At 39.7% G+C, this 22285-nt stretch overlaps 1 protein-coding gene across 1 annotated transcript in view; it reads right to left on the reverse strand.

Annotated features, from left to right (window-relative positions):
* Positions 1–1545: 1545 nt before the first annotated feature.
* ATXN7 (ataxin 7) overlaps positions 1546–22285 on the reverse strand; it is a 59281-nt gene continuing 38541 nt past the window's right edge. Inside the window, exons 4-11 of the mRNA XM_086469938.1 lie at positions 10027–10279; positions 9102–9364; positions 8230–8312; positions 6195–6460; positions 5574–5772; positions 4564–4685; positions 3327–4281; positions 1546–1940 (exon numbers count right to left, since the gene is read on the reverse strand). Of these exons, the coding sequence (XP_086326064.1) occupies positions 1923–1940; positions 3327–4281; positions 4564–4685; positions 5574–5772; positions 6195–6460; positions 8230–8312; positions 9102–9364; positions 10027–10279 (2159 nt within the window). The 3' untranslated portion in view covers positions 1546–1922. The remainder of the gene's footprint in view (positions 1941–3326; positions 4282–4563; positions 4686–5573; positions 5773–6194; positions 6461–8229; positions 8313–9101; positions 9365–10026; positions 10280–22285) is intronic.

Raw genomic sequence — 22285 nt, forward strand, 5'->3', positions numbered from 1 at the left:
TGCCCCGGGGACTTCATCAGAGCGTGGATTTCACTCCAAACGTGCAGGATTTAATATGCCTTGATTTCTCTTTGAGGCATATCAGTTTACGTTAAACCAATTGCAGTTCTAACACTCCTTTCAGCAGAGTATCTTATTAAACACGAATCCTTTTGTTCCTGAAAAGTTGTCTATTTTTTTTTTTAAGTTTGCATAATAAGTGTCTCTAGTACGTTGCTTTCTCAGTGTGATCTTTTGTATCAATTCAAAGCTAAAGTGTCTGCATAGAGGCTTCCTGTTGTTCTGCTGTATAACAATGATTTCGTAGCAAGTCCAGGTTAAACTGAAAGCATCGTTCGGTAAACAACTAAGCAACTGCTACTCAGAGTGGCTTTGGATTCCCTGATGTACTACTTGCCACCAGAACTGGGGAGAAGGCTGGGCTACGTGAACAATTGGACAGGCTCAGATTGTCTCTTCTCAGCAATAGCTGGTGCCCCTTTAAGGCAGAAAAAAAATATCTTCTTGGTTAGGAATTTGTTTTCCTTTGCTTTGCCCCCCTTAACAAAAGTCTAGTCAGTTTTGAGACTTTACCTGATGTTTAAAAACCTAACAAAGATATCCAGAGGAGTCAAATCATAATACAATAAGCCCTTTAGCGGAATTCACTTTTGAGGTGTTTTGAAGCAAGACCAAGAATTTCATAAAAATCGACTGGACTATATCAAACTGTGTAAAGCCCCCTCGATTCCTAAAGCCTGGCTAGGCGTGGGCTGACAGTGATGCACATGTCTGCGCTTTACCGTGAACTCTGCTGTCAAATTGGTGTTTATTCCAGAAATTTGGAAACAAAATAAATCTTACTGAGTGGTTGGAAGTGTAACGTGTTACTGATTTAGTTGTACAAAGAAGGCATAAAGAAACAGACTTCTATATTTTTTAAAAAATTAAATACTTTAAATACTTAGTTTTAAAAGGGCTATTTTTACCACCTGGAAGGCAAATCCAGTCTAATTTAATCAGTACAGTTGTTATTTTTTAAAATAACAAAGGCCTGTGGTATACAGTATAGGTCAATAAATACGTTCTTTGGGCACATAGTTTTAGAGGTTATTTGCCTTTGTCTGATGTTTTTGGATATTTTTTTTTAAAAACACAAAATAAACTCCTATTTTCTTCTGCAATGAAATCTTACTCAAAAGAATAGAAAACAGGGTTTATATCATCCAAGTACAACATTTTTATACTTGTTTGCTCAGCAATGGCCTCAAACAAGTTTTTCTGGGTTTCGTTGGGTTTGTTTTGTTTTTTTAAAACTCCTGATAGCTTCTTATCCCAAATTACTTGCAAAAGGCTGGGCAAAACACAGACTCTTTTTTGAATTGTGCTATTTTTATATTCCATTAGAGGAACATTGCTATAAAAACACTAAAGCCATATTCCCTTCTTGAGGGCTTCTTTCCATTGTGCCTCACACGTTTTTTTCCCCCTCATCACGGGGTCCTCTCCATTGAGGGTGTCAGTCTGGTTAGCTATCACCTACAAAAGACACCATCAGTATAAAAATAAGTCCACAGAAACGTTTATTTCCCCCCAGAAAACATTCGTTTGCCCAGCCAATCTACGTCGAATAGTGGCAAGATGATGTTCTCCTGTAAGTAAAATCTTGCAGATTTGTAGCAAACAGTCCAGACCACCGTTAACACTGATAAGAGCAATTATGTGGCTGAACTTCATCCAGTGTCCATTCCTAGTATATTCGCTGCTACAGACATGGCTTCAGGGAAATTCCTTGTTTAAGTGACAGTCCAGTAGATTTCCACACCTGAGGACCATGGGAAGTTGGGAAAACTCAAGGCATCTTGGAGTCCAGAAATCCAGATGGAGGTTTTGCTTGTAGTGAAAATTGTCCAGTCCGTTTCTCACCATGGTGCATTCAGCTATTAGGGACGTGCCTTTGGCTTTTGAGCAAGCAAAAGAAAGAGAGGGATGAGTGAGCCAGGCTGTTGCAGCAGATGCCCTTAAAAGATACCTTCCGGATAACGAGCGCGTATTTTGGGGAGAATCAGGAGGCACAACGCGACACCGCTAACACGCGGTTCGCGTCTCCAAGACCTGACAATTCTCAAGCTAAAGCTCTTTAAAGTTATAATGCTTTCAGACATGGTTTCCTTCCTTAATTCACTCAAATTACATTTCTCCTTTATTTATACTGCATAGTTGAAATAGTAACTACTATCTAAGGCCAAAAATAAGTTCAGCCATCTGAATGCCTTTTTTTTGTTTGTTACAGTAAACACAACGTAACGGTGAAAATCTTCCTCTATGGCTGAAACTGAAGATTAAGAAACCATTCTGAAAAAGCTGTTACTGACCTCCTAGCTCCCCGGGTACACAGATTTCAGGTCACTAGCACCAGGGGAAACAAAAAAGTGTTTCTTGGGTTTTCAGTCTCAAAAAATCTAGTTATAAAGCTACTCTCTAAAATTCCTTCATCTATACTCTCCTCGAGCTGTATCAAATTATTTTTACCCCTCCAAGTGATCCTCCATGTCAATTTGAATAGTATTACTAAGAAGTCTGAGCTACTGGTTTTTAAATTATCTCATCCTAACTTATCAAGAACTTTCTCTCCCAATACAGTACTTTTCCAGTGCAATCTGTTTAAAAAACAAAACAAAAAAACCAAAAAACAAAAAACCAAACAAACCAACCCAACAACAAAACCCCAAACTAATTTTTAAAATGGGATCTTACATAGTTAGTCAGGAGATCTGCTTCCTTTATAGTAAATCTGTTTACTTTACCAACTAAAAAGGTTTCTATCTTATTTATAATACTTAATCTCGGTATTACTAAGAAGTTAGTCAATGACACCTTGGGATAATAGGCTTATTTTACCACAGTATCGCAGTTCTGTTATCAGCATCATTATGTTCCACTTTATGGAATGTCTATTACTGACACAGAAACAAGAAGTCAGGCTGAGTCACGCAGCTCAGTTTCATGGCTGACTGTCAAGGTTTACTTTTAAAATTATTTTTTTAAAATGTGAGGACTGAACTTCAGCCGAGAGCAATTCACAGGCAACATCTAAGGAACTGGGAAGGTCATATTCAAGGTTCCGCCAAAAAAAAAAAAAAAAGCTACACTTTATCAGACTGTTTATAAAAAACTTGGGCAAATGTACTATAAAAACACTCGAAGTGAGTAGTGGACAAGAAGAGAACTATGTTTTACTTGAATCGGACCTGGAACTGTCTAGATAATAATTAAGAGAACATACACGACATAAGCACGTGAAGAGGAATGTTCATATTGGGTTAGTTCGCGACAAAATTTCATACCTGATGAAAAAGAGAATTGTTCATCAGTCCTTGAGTCCCTGGGATCGCACCAGTGTGTTTTGCATGAACATTGTTCACCGACGTCAATTTGGCAACTTTGTTTGACTTGCTGCTGCTGCTGCTGTTGATGCTGCTTGAACCAGGTGAGCACTTTCTTTTCTTTCCTATTAATTTGTCAAGGGAAGGATGCGAATGGGAAAAACTGCTGTGTGAATTTACAGTCAGCTCGCTGGACTGATGAACAAACGGCCCTAAGGAGAGTGTGGAGTCGCTGCTGTTCATCATCACACTCATTCTCTTTATCGATTCTGCAGGGCTTCCAGTCGGAGGACCCCTCCCTGATTGGTCGTGCTTGAGGCTAACGGAGTTAGCTTTGCTAGTCATACAGTTGAGGCCAACGCTGTGGGACGAAGCTGTCACCGACGGATGATAGGAGGTCCCAGAGTTTCCAGAGTTAACCACACAGTTTTTTCTAAAGGACTCTGTGGAATGAGAAGGTGCTAGCAGTGCGGAACTGTTTTTACGCTTCTTTCCTGAGCCGCCGCTGCTACTGACGCTGCCGGTACTGTTACAGGTGCCACTGCCAGCAGAAGATTCCTTAGGTTTAAAAGATTTGCTGGATTTCATTTTCTGAGGTTTGCTGGGCATAGGTGAAGGTACAGAGGAAAGCACTGTAGGTGTTGAAGGGGATGAAGACACTTGTCTTGATTGCATACTGCAGACAGGATCCACTGCACCCAAAGCAGCAGGATTGGCATTTAGTGTCGTTCCGTGGGATGGTACCGATTTATTATTGAGAGACACACAGGAAGGAGATACCAACGCTGGCGATGACATAACCGTGGTGGGCAAGAGGAAACCTGCTGCACTGACACCGTACTGTGAAGCAGGCACCGAGTTTGTCCGATGGGGTGCACGAACTGATGCTGTGTTACTAGATGCTGGAGGAATTTTCCTGCAGGTGAACAGAAAAAAACAAACAAAAACCTACGTAGCTACCATTCTTCGGAATAATGCCCAGTCTAACAATGCTACATTAACGTGACTGTATCTTGAGGTCGAGATGCCCCTAAAATATTTTATTAAATTGCTAATTGTTGCAAAAAGCGCACAGCATAGACTATCAATCTTTGACCCGATTAATTCGAACACAAGATTGCTGTCCTTTAACTAGAATCACAGGCCCCGTGTATTTCTAAATACCAAGAAGAATAAGAACGATTTCACTTCTACTCACTTCCACATCTGTGAATTAAGATGCTTCTCCAACATCAAGTCAAGTGCACATCGAACACGGTTCCATCGCTTGTCAAACACGTAACAACCTCTTCCAATTTGCCGACTACCAAATGTGCAAAACTGAAAAGACAGATTTTTACTGGCATTTTCTAGTTTCAGCAACAACTGTCTGAATAACTACGTACTTGTTCATAAAGAAATATTGCTAAATGAACATGCTTTTAGGTGTTTAAATCAAGGATAAAACCCCAGAAATTAGAATTTTTATTTCTAAGGTATAATAAGTATTTTAAATTTTTGGCCTTGGTATATTGGGAAGATTTTCTTCCCATCTGATGCTCCCACACTTATGGCCAAAAGCAGTGGTCAGATTTGAATCCCTCTGATTAAACAGGGAAGGACAGTAGTGTGTGCATAAAAACATACATATATATATATATATACACACACATATATACTAACATCTTCTGAGGAGCTATCAGCTAACTTCTCACAGTCTGTTTTAAGAAAAAAAGAAGATGATTTGATATACAGGTTAGGCAACAAAGCTTGTGCTTTTACTTAGACTAGCTTTATCAAGATTTAAATATTAAAACACCACATTACTGCTATTTTTACTGTGATGACTGGCACCTTGAGTAAAAAATGTGCACACGTGTGTGTGTGCGCAAGTCCAATAACAAAATCTCACCAAAAAGGCACTGTTTACATGTCCTTATTCCAAAACCACAGCCCTTTAGAGCAGTCAGCAATTTCATCTTCAGTACTTTGGGGTTTTGATTTCTTTTGGATTGGGAAAGTGAGCTCCTAACATATTTCTTTAGCATGTTTACTCTGCAACTACAGTTAAACCTTCACTGCTTACACTAGACAACAAAATAATTTTCTTAAAATCTAGAAAAAAATTAAAGCACATACCCAATAGAAAACCACCCTTAAACCCCCCCGTAATTTGTTTCCAAGTTCAGAGCAGCGAGAGACCAAGGTTAACTTTTACTTAAAACGTACAGCGGCTGGTTGAGGATGATGACCTGAATAATGACAATCCAGTTTTTCAACAGGCTCTTCTTTTTCATCACATTCTCCCTCATCACTGGATAACCGAGATGCTGGCTCAGCTGCAGGCAAGGGAGGGTGCGGGGACTCATGGACAGAAGGAGACTCACTCGGGCCATTTCCACTGTGCTGGGCCGGACAGCCTGGAGGCCTGGGCAAGGCAAGCAGAAAAACTGTTATTGAACTAAGGCTAGTTAAAAATTCCAAGCTTAAGTGCTTACTATCACTGACAGAAGGAAATCTACAGTAACAGATTTCTGGTATTTTCCATAGTCTCATAACTTATCTACCGAGAGGAAGCACAGGAGATACGGTACCCCTGGAAAAGCAGCATTGCCCAATCGTTGCTGAACTGCTTTCAGTGGCGTAAGTCAGCTTGTACTATTCCAAACACCAAGCCCTTCTCACCACGAGTTACAGCTCAGAATGTAATTGCTAATTGCAGACAGACAGTCACCAGGCCTACAGCAAAAACACTGCCCTGTCCAACACATCAGTATTGCTCTTTCAAAATCCACCTGAACAAGCTACCATTATTAATTTAACACCATTGGATCCACAGATTTTCCTTACCTTGGAAGACTGGGGGGGTGAGGTTTGGGTTTATTAGGTAATAAAGGCTTTGAATCTGTAAGAGTAACTCCATGAGAATTTTGGTGCAGCTCCTGGGAAGTTTTAGTAGGTGAGGGATGTGGTTCCCTGAGAGGGGGCGTCTGCTGATGATGATCCGAATGTCGAAGAAGTTCCTTTTCCCTGGTTTTGCTTTTGTGCTCGGCTAATAACACATCAAATCGCTTTCTTCGACCCTGTACAGCCCTCCGCTGGGTTAAGGAATGTGTCTGCAAAACCATGAATAAATCATTAATCCCAGGCTATTAGATTTGTGGAAATCAAACACTCAAAACACGTGTCTAGAGCTCTAAAACAGAGCAAAAAAAAAAAAAAAAAAAATCACCACACTCATGGTTTAGTAAACAAACAGAAGAATGACTTGGAAAACAAACTTTAAAATTACTTGGTGGATGATTATATAACTGCCAGATACAAAATAACAAAAATCAGCAAGTGAGTAGAAGGCTTCCTTCATTCCTTCAAATTTCTTTTTAAAAAAGAAACTGCCAAAGTTCTTGTAAGGTTAAGACTAGAATTGAAAATCTTTTCTACATTGTTATTTTAATGGCCAACTACTGCAGAACCAAGAATACTAAATATTTACTTCCACTTACGAAAATATTTAACACAATAATGTTTGAAATCAGACTTTTAATAGGACACATGAAAAATATTTATAAAAACACTTTGCTTCCTTCTATATACTAACGTATTCCTTGAAAACTAATTAAATAGATATCGAGGAACGCAAAAAACCCCAGCAGAATACACCGTCAGACAGAACTCAAAGCCCTTTGAGTGTCCTCAATGCTACGCATAGCAAGATGTATACATGTATATACGGTACAAATTCTAGGTAAAGTAAAACAGATGGAAGTTGTTCTTCTGAATTGTTCCAGTCACATACAATACTTCTTTTCATATGGCATGAAAGGTTTGATTTGGTTCATTTTAGTAGGTAAAAATTATTACCATGTAATTCAGACACAAATAGCAATTCAAAAAATATTTTATAAGTAGGTATAATGTAAGGAATTGCTGAGAAACGTTTCTACTTTTTTTTTTTTTTCCTCTTTCACACTTTTGATTTGCCTAGTTCTCTTGTAAAATCTGGAAGCTCTTCCCTCCTCTATTAGCAAAACAATTGGCTCCCTCCTGTAATTCCAAAAGGGCAACGTGTTCAAGTTCAGTTCCTCTGGGTCATTAGTACCAGCTTCATTTACCTTTGTTCTGTAGGTGGTTTATTTACCAGATGCTTCCCCTACTGACAGTTTAGCTGCTTTGCAGGAAAGTAGCTAAATATTACACAACTGCAGGGGATGTGGAGTTCTGGTTCCTCAGGATTAAGTGACACCCCTCTGTCCCCCAAGATCTTTGAGCCAGAGGACACATTTCATTTGACCAAAAGTTTTTACAGATTGTTTAACTTAAAAGTTTGACTTCTAGGCATACTCCATGGCTTTTTCAGAAGACACTTCTGAGTTGGCTGTAGTCTTACATCAAGCAGCATTAGCATTTACACAAATACATCCTAAGTTATCTGCTGCAAACAACACCGGGGGGGGGGGAAAGGAGGGGGTGTGAGAGGGGAGAGGCTCGGTTTATTTAAATCCTGCATAAACAAATAAGACTTTCAGTGCTTATGAGGAACTTTAAAATTCATGATCTATGTATGACTCAAAGGTTATCCCCCAAAAGAACAACATGCTGGCCCCCTACTACCTACCTACATGTGGAGCAACACAATCTGTCCCATGTCAACATCCATGTTTAAAGCAAAACCACAAATCTCCAGGTTACTTTTAAGAAATATGTTTTTGAATAAGTAATTAACTGAACTTCAAAACCAATTCCTTCCTGCTTCTGGGCAACATGTTTTGAGAGGTATCATTTACAGTGGTAATAACCGACAGCAAAAATTTGTAGTTTTCTGTCATTTTCCTCAGGAAATTGAATTAAAACTTTACATAATCTTATTGTGATTAAGATATCCTACCTTGCATGTCAAAGACCTAGTACAAGGTTTCCTGGTTTCCACATCAATGACACCACAGTATATATCAGGATCAAATTCTCTCTCTGTCAAAGGTACACAGTATTGAAAAGTTACCAAAACACATTTTGAAATACTAACATTTCTTTTCCTTATAAAAATAAATCACATTGGAAACTGTTTTCAAATGTAACACAGGCAAATATACAAATAGAAATGCACAACAAAATTGTACAAATAAAATTTTCTACACTCTCAGCAAGTTTATGGTGTGCTGAAATACGGATCTCCAGTCTACAAACAGAACAGAGACCTCTACAGCTGTAAGGGACCCCAAAGGAGGAGCAGATCCTGCATGTCAGGATTAGAGGTCACCATCGATATTAACTGTGACAAACAAGCACTAGGGTTTTGTTGTTGGTTTTTGCGTTAAGAACTTTTCTACCGTTCTCCTAACACCCAGAGTTATTGTGTTTAAAAAGCGTAAAAAGCAGACTGGGTTCACATTTTTGAGTTTACGAAGTGCCGATTGTTCCATTTTCTATGTACGTTTGGGCCTTCCATACAGAAAGAAGGAAAAGAAAAATCTTTAAAGACAGTAGAAGAGCGCTATTTTAAAACTGAAGAACTGACAGGCCTTTGAAGTCTGTATCGTTTCTGAAAGCAATAGCCACATTTCATTGTTCCCGCATCCTTTAAGAGTTACAGATTTAAAATTCTAATTCTATAGCTTTAAATTAAAACAAGTTACAGATTTAAATTCTAATACGTAAAACACACTTAATTACAAGTTACAGTGTTATCAAAGTGTTTTATTTACTTCTACAGCTAAACTACTAAGAGGTATATAGCAAATAATAATTAAAAACAATTACCTGACAATCTTTTATGTAAAAATTTCCTATTGTTTGTATTTTCTTCAGGTTTCTTTTCCAAAAATGGAGGCACAGAGAGAAGACCTTTACCATTCAGTATCTGTCCAGGGGAAGGCAAGGGTGGCTTTGGTATTGAGGGACAATTAAGGCCAGTCTTTATTGAGGAACTCACAGTAGTAGAACAAGTTGGACCAACAGCAGCTTTCAGTTGGGCACCATCTATCTTTGGATGAATCTTTTCCACTTTGACAGATGGAGTCATACTATTATTTATGAAAAACAAAGGGGGAAAAAATTGAACATTACACTCATAACTTATAAAAAGTACTGAAAATATGTTATTTATCAACAACACTCTGATCTATTCACAAAGCAAATTTAGGCCTTCCTCCTTTATTCCTAGTTTTCTTTTCTTTTCTTTTTTATTTTCGTATTTTTTATGACACCCATAATCTCTTCTGTCCTCTTTTCCCCATTTCCTTGTATGTATTTCACAGCCTCATCAGGGACTTCAGAAACTGTTATTTGGATTCACAGATACAGCGTATCACCAAAGCAACTGGAATGGGCCTGTTACATCCAGTGAGAAATGCTCCATTCTGTGACAGTGCAGGTGAAAAATCACCTGAATCAGGGCTAAAACTCCCTTGTGATCAAAGCAGACAAATTAGATCAAAGAATTAAGAGCCACTAGTAAAGCAATCTTTATCTACAGTGACTGAAGATGCAGCTTTGCAAGAGTTCTTGTTCACCACAGTCATGATGTTATAGATAACCTTAGACTAGGCTGATGGAAAAGATCTGGAGGAGTTCAAAGTGATTATCTCTTAAACCAAAAACTCTCTGAAACAAAAGGAAATGCTACCGATATAGCAGTGTCTATGCAAATAATAACATATAATTCTTTGTCAGAACACATACTCACATTTTATCATGGGGAACTTTGCTATGCTGTACCGAATGCATTAACCTGTTGTTTCCGCTGATCTGCAGCTTGTCTTTGGGTGATTTCAACGACTTGGCATTTGATGATGATGCACTAGTACCTCCACTGGATGAACGATTGCTCCCACTTCCACTGCTACCTTTGTTTTTTGAAGGGAAAGATGAAATGAGGGAAAATACTGAAGAGGAGGGAGGAGTCAAAGGCGGCTTGCTGGAGGAGCTGTGTCTTCTTTCTGAAAAGGAGGAAAGAAAAAAGAGGTTTTAAGCTCCCATACAGAAACAATTCTTAAATACTTCGTATTGTCATTTATTCCATTAACATTTTTCCTTTATTGGCTTGGGAGGTGCCCTGTCACATACAGAGCACAGCAGATTCAAGCCTCACTGTAATCCAGGAGGCTCCACTCATTGCTGGTCTCCAGTCGGTTACGGGAGTCTCTTTTAACCTTGGGAGCTACACTTCTCAGCTACTAAAGCTTAGCCTTTAATAACACTCCCCACTCTCTCTCTCTTAAAGAACAAGAACGTGAGAATCAAACCTAGACCTCAGACACACAACGCAAAGAGACCCCTATCTTCAGGCCAAGCAAGCTTAAGTATCAGATTTCCTCAAAGAATAACCATTATCTGTAAGTATGTCCCCTGATTGTCAAAATTATATTGGAGCCAACACTTCACGACAGCCTTTTGGTATGGTCTACGAGACCTTCGGTGTGCAACGACCCTGAGAACAGCAGCTCAAGTATCGACCTACATTGGGTTTTGGGGTGTTGTGGAGTTTTTTCTTTTGTTTTCCTCTTATTAATTCTATTAATTTTTTTCATGACCAGTTTAGGGAGGATTTCTATTTAGAAACAACATCAAAAGGAGCTACAGATATTATAAAACAAAAAACCCCCACATCTCTGAACATTTGAATTGAGTGGTCAGGTTCTATCAATGAATGTGTTGAATTCATATTAAATCATTAACATTAATATATTGCTAGCACCTTTTCAGTTAAAATGGTATATATTATAAAGGTAATTCTTTGGAACAATGAATTGTCAGCCACAAAACACCTGACAGCTTCACAGACTACCCAGCTCTGCCTGCACATGGACACATTAATTGCCCATTCGCAGGACTGATACTTGGACACCTGCGATTCCTGGATGCGTGTAATCAACACCTGCTTAAGAGACTTGTCTGGCAATCAAGTATATGCAAACCACAGGTCTAAGAGAGAACCAAGAATTAGCAGGTCTATCAGGGGGAGCGGAAAGACTTATCTCCTTGACAGCAGTAACACCTTTCTCAGCCAAGTGTTAAAGGTGCCCAAATCCAGCACTGAACAACCCCAGGGTCAGCTTTCAGACTGACTTAAATTTAAGCTGTGAAAGAAGCAGGCTACTCATGAAGTTACAACCACAGCCAAGAGTGAAAATCAAGTCCAGTGTAACCTGTACAGAAGTCTGTAATGCTCTGGAAAACCTAAATTAATACATCTGTGTTCTGCTTATATGACCTGTTTTCCCCCCCGATCCTAAATACAGCAATCATATGCCACTCAGATGATGGCCAACCATGACTCCATTCGTAGCTGGAAGCCATCGAACAAGACGGCACCAACGTCGTCAGGCTCATCACCCACTGCATGGCTCCTGCAAGCAAGACACTAACTGCGTACAACAGCAATAACCAGGGACAAAAAGTCACACTGCTCCAGCAGTGCGAGAGGAAGACATAGGAGTCAAACACCTGGCAAGCTGATTTCTTACAGCGGTGAGGAAGCAGCATTTTAAATATCTTTGTTAGTTCAGGGGAAAAAAAAAAAAAAAAAAAAGAGTTTAGACTAGGAAACTCCAGTCAAGAAATTATGTCGGAGATGAACCAAGTGATGTGTGCTTCTGTTTAACTGCAAAACGGGTGCAAACTACCTAACGAACCTTCTGCAAATAGTCATCACTTCTCAATTAGCATTTACTAAAAAGCCCCGAGAGAGGTCTGGTGAAATGCCTAACAGAAATACGTAACACACCACAATTCATCACCCATCTCAAGAAACAACTGCTTTAAAATGATAGCATTCAGAACAACTAGTTACCCGTGATGTTCAAAGTCATCTTCTTTGTTTTCTAGCACCAGATGCCATTGAAGAGTTTGTAAGTGAAGACTGTTAGCATATTTGTGTTCTAGTAAATGGCTGTGCTTTTAATACCACGCACTGCTTATTGCCAAATGTCTTTTTATAGCAATGGCAAGAATCCCTGAGCAGCTCCGATAAGTTGCTATTTGAGGGCCATTAGTTCAGTGATGCTACACCCTGTGAGATTACTCTGTGAGATAATGAGAAAAATTGCTCAAGACTCTTCCACCTTCTGTATATTTAGAAAACTCAAAGTCCAGGTTCTTATCACAGTTACAAATAATCTCTAATAAGCCAGTGGATGACTAATGCAATCTTTGGCAGGGTTGGGTTTTTTTTGGTGTTTTTGTTTGGTTTGGTTTTGTTTGTTGGTTTTGGGGTGGTTTTTTTTTTTGTTTTGTTTTTTTTGTTTTGTTTTGTTTTTTGGTTTTTTTTTAAAAAAGGAAGAGGGGGTGTTACTTCCTTGGAGAAAAACCTAGCAGATGAGAAGAGAAAGAGTCTAGAATAAGACTGAGTACTTCCCTGCATCCCATCATTAGGAATAAACTAGACAAAATAGTAATCCCAACTATTAAACCAAATGATATGAACACTTCTTTTCTGGCAACTCTAACTGGTACTGTTCTCATACTAAACTGACACGTTACTGACTACTATTTGCATTAGTGTTTCATAGTACCCGTCACGTATAAGTGAATTAATATAAAAAGAAAGTGTTTTAAACTGCTGATAATAAAAAAAATTTACCTAAGAGAAGTAAGGCATTAGCTGATCACACACCCCAAGATTACAGTCTACCCATCAGAGAGATTTTCCATTCTACAGACAGACCTACGACTTGGAACACACACACACAAGCTTTTTCTATCATTTTGGGACAAATTCTGAAAGAGATACTAGAACATTGTAAGCCTGTGAAGCCCATGACCTGGGTAGTTTTACCAACAAAATGAGAAGACTTTCCAGCTCATTTTTTGTAACCTGCCTGGACCTGTTTCATGTTGACTTACATCCAAGTAGAGGCAGGGCTGCTACTAGGATCTGCTGATATTGAACGTTTCCATCTTTTTATAAAATTAATGTTTTTAAGTGAAATCTGCTTAAGGTCTGTTTTGTAAACCATCTGAATACTACTGATGTCTTATTGGAGAAAGCTAACATTATTTTTGAAACCAGACATGTTTTAAGCATGGCAAGTTTGATCTAATGAATGTATTTATTGACAGGCTGACATAGTCTTTTAATGGAAAAATTACTACACAAACTGTCACTGAATAATCGAGACCACCATGCTTATTATGCTAAGCACATTATAATGATAAATTCTACTAATCATCTGCCAATCTAATACAGTTCCCATTTGCCATTAACTCTGACTCAGCCTGAAAACATTTAAAAACATAATTATCTCCAGGTGTTCAGTTTTCAAATTTTAAAAGTTAGCACTTGCATCCTTTCCCTTTACATAACTCTTGAAAGAAAAAAAACATTTTTTGTGTCATGATTGCTTTTACAACACATCAAAGTGATATTTCAAATACCGCACCTGTGTAACACCGTTCTAGGCTCTAAAATTTGTGAGGATGACTTTTTTGGGGGGCGGGGGGGGCAGGGTGTGTGTGGGGGGGGCTGTGTGTGTTCTTTGATTTTTTGTTGTTGTTGTTTCTTTAAGTATCAGAAAAATGTAAGGTTTGGCTTTGGACAAAGAACCTGAAAGTCTTCCTTGATCCCACAGCACTGGGTCGAATCTGACCCAAAAAGAAAGCTGCATTCAACACCAAACCTTAACAGAGAAACTCCTCCCTAAATATCTTTGCATTTATATAACACATTTGTGACCCTAAGGAGAAAGGCTGCACAGAGAGTTAGAAAGCTGTGAAAAGGGATGGCACCCCAGCAAAGGCTGTCTCTGCTCGGTGACCAGGATATCTGTTAACTATCAATTTGGAAAGATACAGCAACAGCTTGTGTGCTCCTGGACTTACAGTTGAGCGAGAATTATATACACTACTGAGAAAGCACAGAGGACCTCTTGACAAAATTGATGTTGATGATTTAACTCTCTTCAAGAGCTTTAAAAAACCCCCATACCGCTTCACTTGGCCCTTTGGCCGCCAATTTTCTTGGGTTTAAAAATCTTATTTTGCACTGTATATTTCCGACTAAACATGCACTAATTTCTGAGAAGATGCAAAAAAGTATCCTGGAAGGGGAAGAAAAAAAAAAGGGGGGAAAGGAAAAAAAGAAAGCGTCTCACCACATTTGGCTATTACTTCTTATTCTTCCACCAATGGGTAAACACTTGGACTTACTGTGATATATTTTATTTTAATATAGAAATAAAGTTATAAATCTTTTTACAGAGAAAAACATTGTTTTCATAAAACATTACTTTCTTTGCTGAGTGCTTTACAAAAAAAACCAAAAACAAAACCAAAAAACAAACCACCAAACAACAAAACCTAAAATTTTTCAAAACGTTCCTCCTGGGTCTACACTTAGTTCCCAAAATCTAGGAAGTTTTGTGCTGTTCACTCTTTCTGGGCATCAATTAGTACATTTGAGCAGCAAATACAAGACATACAGATCAAATTTCATAAACTCATTTTTTTAATACTAACTCCTTACGTAAATACAGGGTAAAAAGTCGAACAGACCTGTGTCAGTGCTGGCAGAGCCATCATTAAAAATGGAGCACACCCATTTGAAAATACACCAGTTTAGTTCAGTGAAATAAGTTGCAACTTCAGTTAACATTCAGAAAGACAGTTCTAACACAGGTTAGCCTAGGTGTAACAGTATCATTCAGACTATAGAATTCAATAGCATAAAGGTGACTTTAGGTAATTATTATTTCATATATCTGTCTCGCCTAAAGTATAAGCATGATAAAACTGCAACTTAAAGCAAACTCATCTTTTTTTCCATTATACTGTGCTACTGCTTGACTTGTCATTTGAGAAATTTTTTAGTACAGCCATATTAAAACAAACATCTTTTACCTGAGGATAAAATTTATTTTCTGTCAGAGTGACTATTACATTCCTGGAGTAATTGTGGTGAGCCGATTTACCTGATCTTCTAATTTCTCTAGAAGGATCAGGTGCATGACATGGCAGGAGAGCACAGACTGGGCCACTGCTGTGGAAGGGCACCTCACCGTAGCTCCAGATTTCACTCAGCAACCAACTAAAACCCTTTTTGTGGCTCTACCCCAAATGCCTGCGTTGGGCTCTGATCCACCATCACTCTGACCTCGCCATGACAAAGAAAAAATAAATTAGATCCATGAGGATGTCGCAGGGGACACTCGGGAGCTAAAACAATCACGGGCATAGCAGCAAATTACTCTTCCTTTGATGCCACCCTGGCAGCGTGCGGCTGCTTGGGAGCGACCGCTTGTGCAGGACCTTGATCTGCTGCTCATTCACTTATTGCTGCTTCATTATCCCGCTCTAATCACGGGGCCTGGATACCCAGGATTCTGCCTTAATCTTCCACTGATGTCCCTTTAATCATCCCATCATTTCTGTTTGCACTGTAAGTCAGGATGAGGTCACTTCATCTTCCATTGTGCGGTGTTTAAATCCATACTCTTAGCTGAACAGAGAGCATCTAAACAGTTATATTTTTCACTCCAGCAAGAAAGTTGCAGAAAAGAACATTTATAGAGTCTAAGCTATCAGTATGACAGACTGCCAAGGCTTGATTGGCACCAGGTCAATCTGTCATGTCTCTAGAGAGAATTCTTCCCACTATTTTATAAAAAAACATTGCTTTGCAAGTGGCAGCTGATATTATTGTTTATTACTCAGCGTTAGCAAAACCACAAAGAGAATCTGACTGATAGTCATGTATGCTTATGGAACTCCATTCACAGAAAAATAACACTTTAGCAGAAGAGAAAGAAAAAAAACCCCCACAACTCAGGGTGGCACATACGCAAGCATTACGTTGGTTTATGTATTTACATCACTTACCACAACGGTCTTCCTCACCTTGACCAGAGCTATTCAATAGTATAAATAAATAGTGATAGGTATAACCTATCTAAGAAATAGGTCTATATAATACCTTTTACACAGACTATGGCCAAGTTAGAAATACCGATGCAACCTTATGTCATGCACCTCCCCACTTTGAAAATATTCAGCACAATCGCTGTGCAGAATGTTTCTATTGCCTGTGTAGATACCACCATGTAAAGACGCAGTTAAGCTACAAGGATAAAACTTTATTTAAGATGTGTCTCTTCTCAAAAATCCATTAAAATGCAATACTTGGCCAATTATGAAAAGTGTATTTTAAAACCCAGAGTTTACCTCTACAACTTGATATGTTAACGGGTCTGCTATGCCTGGCAGAGATTTAAAACGTGCTGGTTTATATGTTTTTACATTAATTACACCTTTCCCACGTATGTGCTACAGCTTTGTTCAAAGACAGTCTTACCTTTACATTGAGATGGTTAATACCCAAGGAGATAAAATCACCTTCTTAGTGGCAAAATTTTAAAAATTCCCTTTAAAATGTTCTTTCACATTAAAGCGATTTGTGGAGGCTTCAGCTCGGTAAGTGCCATGAAACACTTACGCTCTCCCACAATAAGAACTCGGAAGATTATCTTCCTCTCAGAAAATCCCTTGTTGAAGCCAAGAGACAAATAAAGCAAATACATCAAGACTTTCTAACTGCTGACAGGGTATGCTCCAAAATAATGTCAGTTCCTAGGACATCTTTACTTCTCAAATGAGGGCTGTATCACCACTAAGCTTTACACGTCATCTACTGCATCTTTAGCAGCAGTGTTGTTGTGTACTTCCTGCTCCACTGTCCAGTGCTCCCCATCAGGGCGAAGGCACCACTGTTCCAGGTACAAATTCCTGCACCATTCCCTTGTCAATCACCTTCAAAACACACACTACAAGTCTCCCTAAAAAGCATTTAAAATCTGGCTATGCTTTAACTAGGGTGCATTGATTTAGTACAAAAACTCAGAATTTCAGAGAATTTTTTTTTTTTTTTTTTTTAAGTTATGCTTTGGTTACAAATACTCAAGTCAGAACCCAAAGCTCTGCTATACACAAACATTTTGGGTTTCAATGTATCATTCCAGTTCCAAAATCCCTCCACAGTAATTCATGCTGATTTAAGACATGTAAATAAACCATATCTGGATGTTTATGATGGCCCAGCACACTTCAGTCATCCTTCTCATGAAATCCAAACTTCAACGCAACCAAAAGCCACTGATGGTTTTGAACAACGTATTTGTAATTTAACTGAAAGTTTCATGTAACCTAGTCCCTCTCAGTCTAGCGGTCCTAGACTGACAGATTTTAGCTCAACTTTCACTTTGGTTTGTTTTTAAACACAGGTTTACCAGAGCAGTTAACATAGGAAATGCAAACAAAGTTGGGAATTGGAAAACATCCTCCGAGAAGTATCCTGGCTTTCGTCTTCCTCAGCCTCACCGCGCCACGTTTAGGTGGGTCACTTCAACCCTCTGAAGTTTCCCAAAATTTAAATTTGCATATTCGCAAATTATTTACTCAACTCCCAAGAGGTGTTATGACAGTTAGCTAGTTAACCACATCCCTCTGAACAGAAACAGAACGCAAATGTTAGCTATTACTATTATTATTTTGTTCGTTTCATTACAGTAGTTATAGGGAAGCACTGGCTACTTTAAAAACTGTAAAACCAATTACTCAACTTCTGATTTCTAAATACATATGTTTATAATTTTCCTAGAGATTTACTTTCAAGAACTGAAATCCATTCACAAGTGATCACTGTGCAAAATACGTTAAAGGAGCGTGAAATTCTGCATACGCAGGGTCACAGTTTTGTTGCTGCCACTGGAAAAGAAAGAGGGAGTAGTGGAAAAAGACCATTTTCACTAGTAAGATTCTGAACGCTAACTTCAATACTTTAAAATGATATTTCAAAAAGGAGACGATCCTGCAATTATAATTTAGGGTGATCCTGCAACTATAATTTAGGGTATTTCAATGATGCTTTTAAAAATGGTACAACTACAGCATAGCCAGGATGGCATGGTAATTCTCGGATTGCACAACACTATCTGTGCAGGAATGGCCATCTCTGCTACGACAGACTGCTGCAAAACAGCCCAGAACCCCAAAACCCAGCACGCCTCCCCTGATCTCCAAGATTACCACCACAGAAAGGAGAGCAAGGAACAGATTGCAAATAGAGTTATTAAGAACGTATTAAAAAAAAAATAGCAAAACACTAAAATGTATTTAAATAAAAAACCTTCAAGTACATCCCTTTCTTCACTGCCGCCTCTCCACAACTCTGTGCATTACTAAAGCTAGTTTTTCCATTTCTCCATATTTGTTACTAATCCTTTCAAAACCCCTTGTATTCTGCGCACATGAGTAGTTCTGTAATCAATTTCCACAGGAATTAAAATTCCTCTTTAAAATAGACAGGGTTTGCCCCCGAGAGATGTAAAATAACCTTTGAAGCATCAACCAATACATACTGTCACCCCAAGCCTGCAGACAGACTAGGGCTTTGCTGCGTCGTGCAGCTCCCTCGTGCAGTGGCAAACTGGAATTAGGGTTTGGTTCAACTATTCAGAGCCCCATGGAGACCAGTAAAACTCCCAAGAGCAACATGGGAAAACCAACAGAGGCAGGGATTTTATTCACAGAGCAGAACCACAAGCAAAATGGAGCCAGGGAGCCTGACTGTTGGGAGGTCCCCCTTCATCCCCCAGGGAAGGATGTTTTCCCTATCCTCCTCTGCTCAGGTAAACCCAAACACAAGGGGCTTTAACATCTCAAAAAGAGTCTGGCACAATATCCAAGATCAAACTTGTGGTACACTTTCCTGACCAGCTTGCCAAGCGGTGGGCGAAAGGACAGATTTCTCAGTGGGGAACTGTCCCTTTCGGTCAGTGGCTGTCTTGTAAATCTGTCAAGTGCTGGAATATAAATATTGCAAAGTTATTACGGAAGGACAGTAGAGTGTCTTAGATGGTAATCGGGCCACGGAGAGATTATAACATCCACACTATGAGCACTAATCTTTGTGTAGGCTGTTGATGACATGAGAATACCTAGCCTGTCTGATTAAAAAGCAGGTATTGAATAAATAATTCTTTTGCTATTAAAAAAAATAAAATTGTTGTTTGGAACAAACTTCAGAAAAGCCACAGTGATAATAAACAAAAGCATCAGATGTACAAAAGTAACCAGTACAGATCAGCAGCATACCAAGATGCAGTACGGGTCAGCGTACAGCTGGAAAACTGTTGTCCCATATATGCTTACCCTGAATGACATTAAAGAAAAGCTTCAGTTTTTCAAGAGAAGCCTAAAGCAAATTAAAAATAAAAAAACCCCATTATTCCAAATGTACTAATTCCAAATAAGAAGTTGAGTAAATAGAAGTTTAATAAAGAACCGGGTATTGAAAGCATGGGAATAGAGAATTAAGGGAAGAACCACCACCTAACTTCTGATTTTCTCTCTCTCTGACCATTTTCTACCCAGAAATCAGGTTTACACCTTCAACACCATATTCTTCCCCCTCAGCATCAACAATACTCCTTACAAGAGCTTATCACATAATATTATAATATTGTGTAACATATTCAGATGAGTTCACGTATCCAAATGCCTGCCTAGCTTTCAACTTGCTAATGCTTCTATTCACACTGCGATCAGGAATTTTAATGTTTTCCCCTGTAGCTATTTCTTTACATGTAGCAAACTTTAATCATTGTATGTTGACTGTCAGACTCAGCTCCACTACAAAAAAAATAGCTGACATTGAAAACCTGCTTAACAGCTGTTAGTGAACCAAAATACAAAGTGGGTTATGGGCTAACTGATAAAGTTTTGGAGATAGGTGTTAAAAAAAAAAAAAAAGAAAAAAAAAAAGAAAAAAAGCCTTGAAATGGAAAGCTCTCCATACAAGAAAGATGAAGAAGAATGAATTGACTTCGTTTTGAGCAGAGGAATAAGAGGAAAAATCACAGGATGTACACTAAAATAGCAGTGTCAGCTAAGTAAATCACATTCTTTGATTCTGTCATCAAGAAACTACAGGACACAAAGACACTGAGCACAAATATTTCTCTTACGTACTGCATGACTAACTAGTGACAGTCACTGCCATGTGATATCAAAGCGTTGTAAGATTAAAAAAAGATAAACACGTACATGGCTACTTAGAAGTAGCCACTTACAGCAGCCCCGAGGTGTTACCGCTCCCGGTGGAGATAAGGAAACGCTGATGGAGCTGAGAAGGAAGCTCCCAACGCTATCTCTGACGTTACCTGTCTCTCACCTCTGTCCCCGTACGTACGGCACCGGCCACGCACACCCTACGGATGCAAGAACTCCTGCGCCTCCCCTACGGCAAGCGGGACAAAAACGTTACAGAGCCTCACTACCTGTGGGCAGTGCCTGCTTGCAGGAAAATCTCACGGAGAAATGAGAACAGTACGAGAGATCCAGGCTGGGATTCTGCCTCACGGCTGACACCCCATTTTCTGTTCTGAGGCTTTAAACAGAAAATTTTTACCTTTTTTCAGGATGGAAAGGGAAGATGGGAAGCAAACCTGTGGTAGTGCGAATTGCAATATTTTTTTAAAAGATGATTCAAGAGTGGAATAATTTCCAAAATTTGAAATCTCTTGGAACATAAATACTCGATTCACAACACCAATGGAAAACAGAGAATAAATAATTTGCTTTCCTAAGTTAGATCCTTACATTATTTTACCCTGATTTAACATTTATATGCATTAGTCATTTTTCAATTATAAAAAAGGATTATTACAGCTTATTTCTGTCAATCACAATTAGTACGAAACAACGGTTTTCATGTTTAAAGACACTGACCACGTTAACCATACACTAATTAAAATTTTACTGCAACATTACCATAGCAAAGTCTCACAGAAATCACTAATACAGTCAAATGAGGGCACAAACCTACGGCGCTTGCACAATGATGCCTTTCAAATTAAATAAACCAGCCTTTTCCCATTTTACTCTGAAAAAAATGGAGCAATGCTGTAATTAGGACGTGCTAACTAAAACGTTTGTGCAAGTTTAACCTTTTAAATAAAAACACAACTGCATTTGACACATCCAGGCTGTGTCTGCATTTCCCATTTCCTCCAAAGCCGACATGTAATGGCACGGACCCTCCTGCCCACAGCCAGCCATCCGCAGAGCCCTAACAAGGAACGTATTTGCCCTCTGATTTATAAATTACACGGATGAGCACACTCAGGGAAACAAGCTAAAATGAACATGCTCTTAATAGTTTTTCTTTAATTAACACTTTGATTAACAGCTGCCAATTTATCTAGAGGCCTGACAGGACTGTGATCGGCTACGTTTTTATTGCTATTTCCTCCCCTTGCACTCTCCACATCAGAGCCGTGGCATCAGAGCGCTGCTTGGGGATTTTCGAGCTTCTGCGGGGAAACAACTCGGGAGCAGAAGCGGCCCCCAGCCAGGTTCTCCTATGGCGGCCCTGCAGCTCCGGAGGGAAGCGTCGGCTCCGGCGCGGGCCTCGGCACAGAGCAGAGCTCATCGGGTTGCCCCGGCTCGTGGCGAACTCGCCGCCCACCTGCTTTCGGCGGCAGGCCAGACCGCTCCGGTGCCATTTCAGAAGGGCTCACGCGGGCCGCTTGCAGCGCTTAATCCCTCGCTGGGAGATTATCCCCGTCGCTCGCTGGACTTCAAGCGAGGCCCTGCGACACCCGTGGGCAACGCCGACGTCCACGCTGGGGCTCCAGGCAGGCCTGAGGCTCCCTGTGGCAAACAGGTGGCCTCTGGCCAGCCCCAGTTTTACCTACAAACCTGCTGCCGACGACGGGCGCGGGAGCCACAGAGGTGGCATCGGTGCCCCTCACATACGGCCACGGCCACTGCACATCCACGTTGGGACAGTTCCCCCATGGCTGCATTGCCCAGCCTGGGGGCGCCCAGCATCCCCAGAGCTGCAGCTCCCCGGACTGTGGGTGGCGCAGGGGGACACGGCCCCCACCACTCTGGCAGAGCATCAGAGGACACTCCTGGTGGGCTTATCCAGCAGCAAAAATTTGCTCCAGTTA

The sequence above is a fragment of the Leptosomus discolor genome, chromosome 9, assembly GCF_034619465.1.
Source record: "Leptosomus discolor isolate bLepDis1 chromosome 9, bLepDis1.hap2, whole genome shotgun sequence".
Lineage (NCBI taxonomy): Eukaryota > Metazoa > Chordata > Aves > Leptosomiformes > Leptosomidae > Leptosomus > Leptosomus discolor.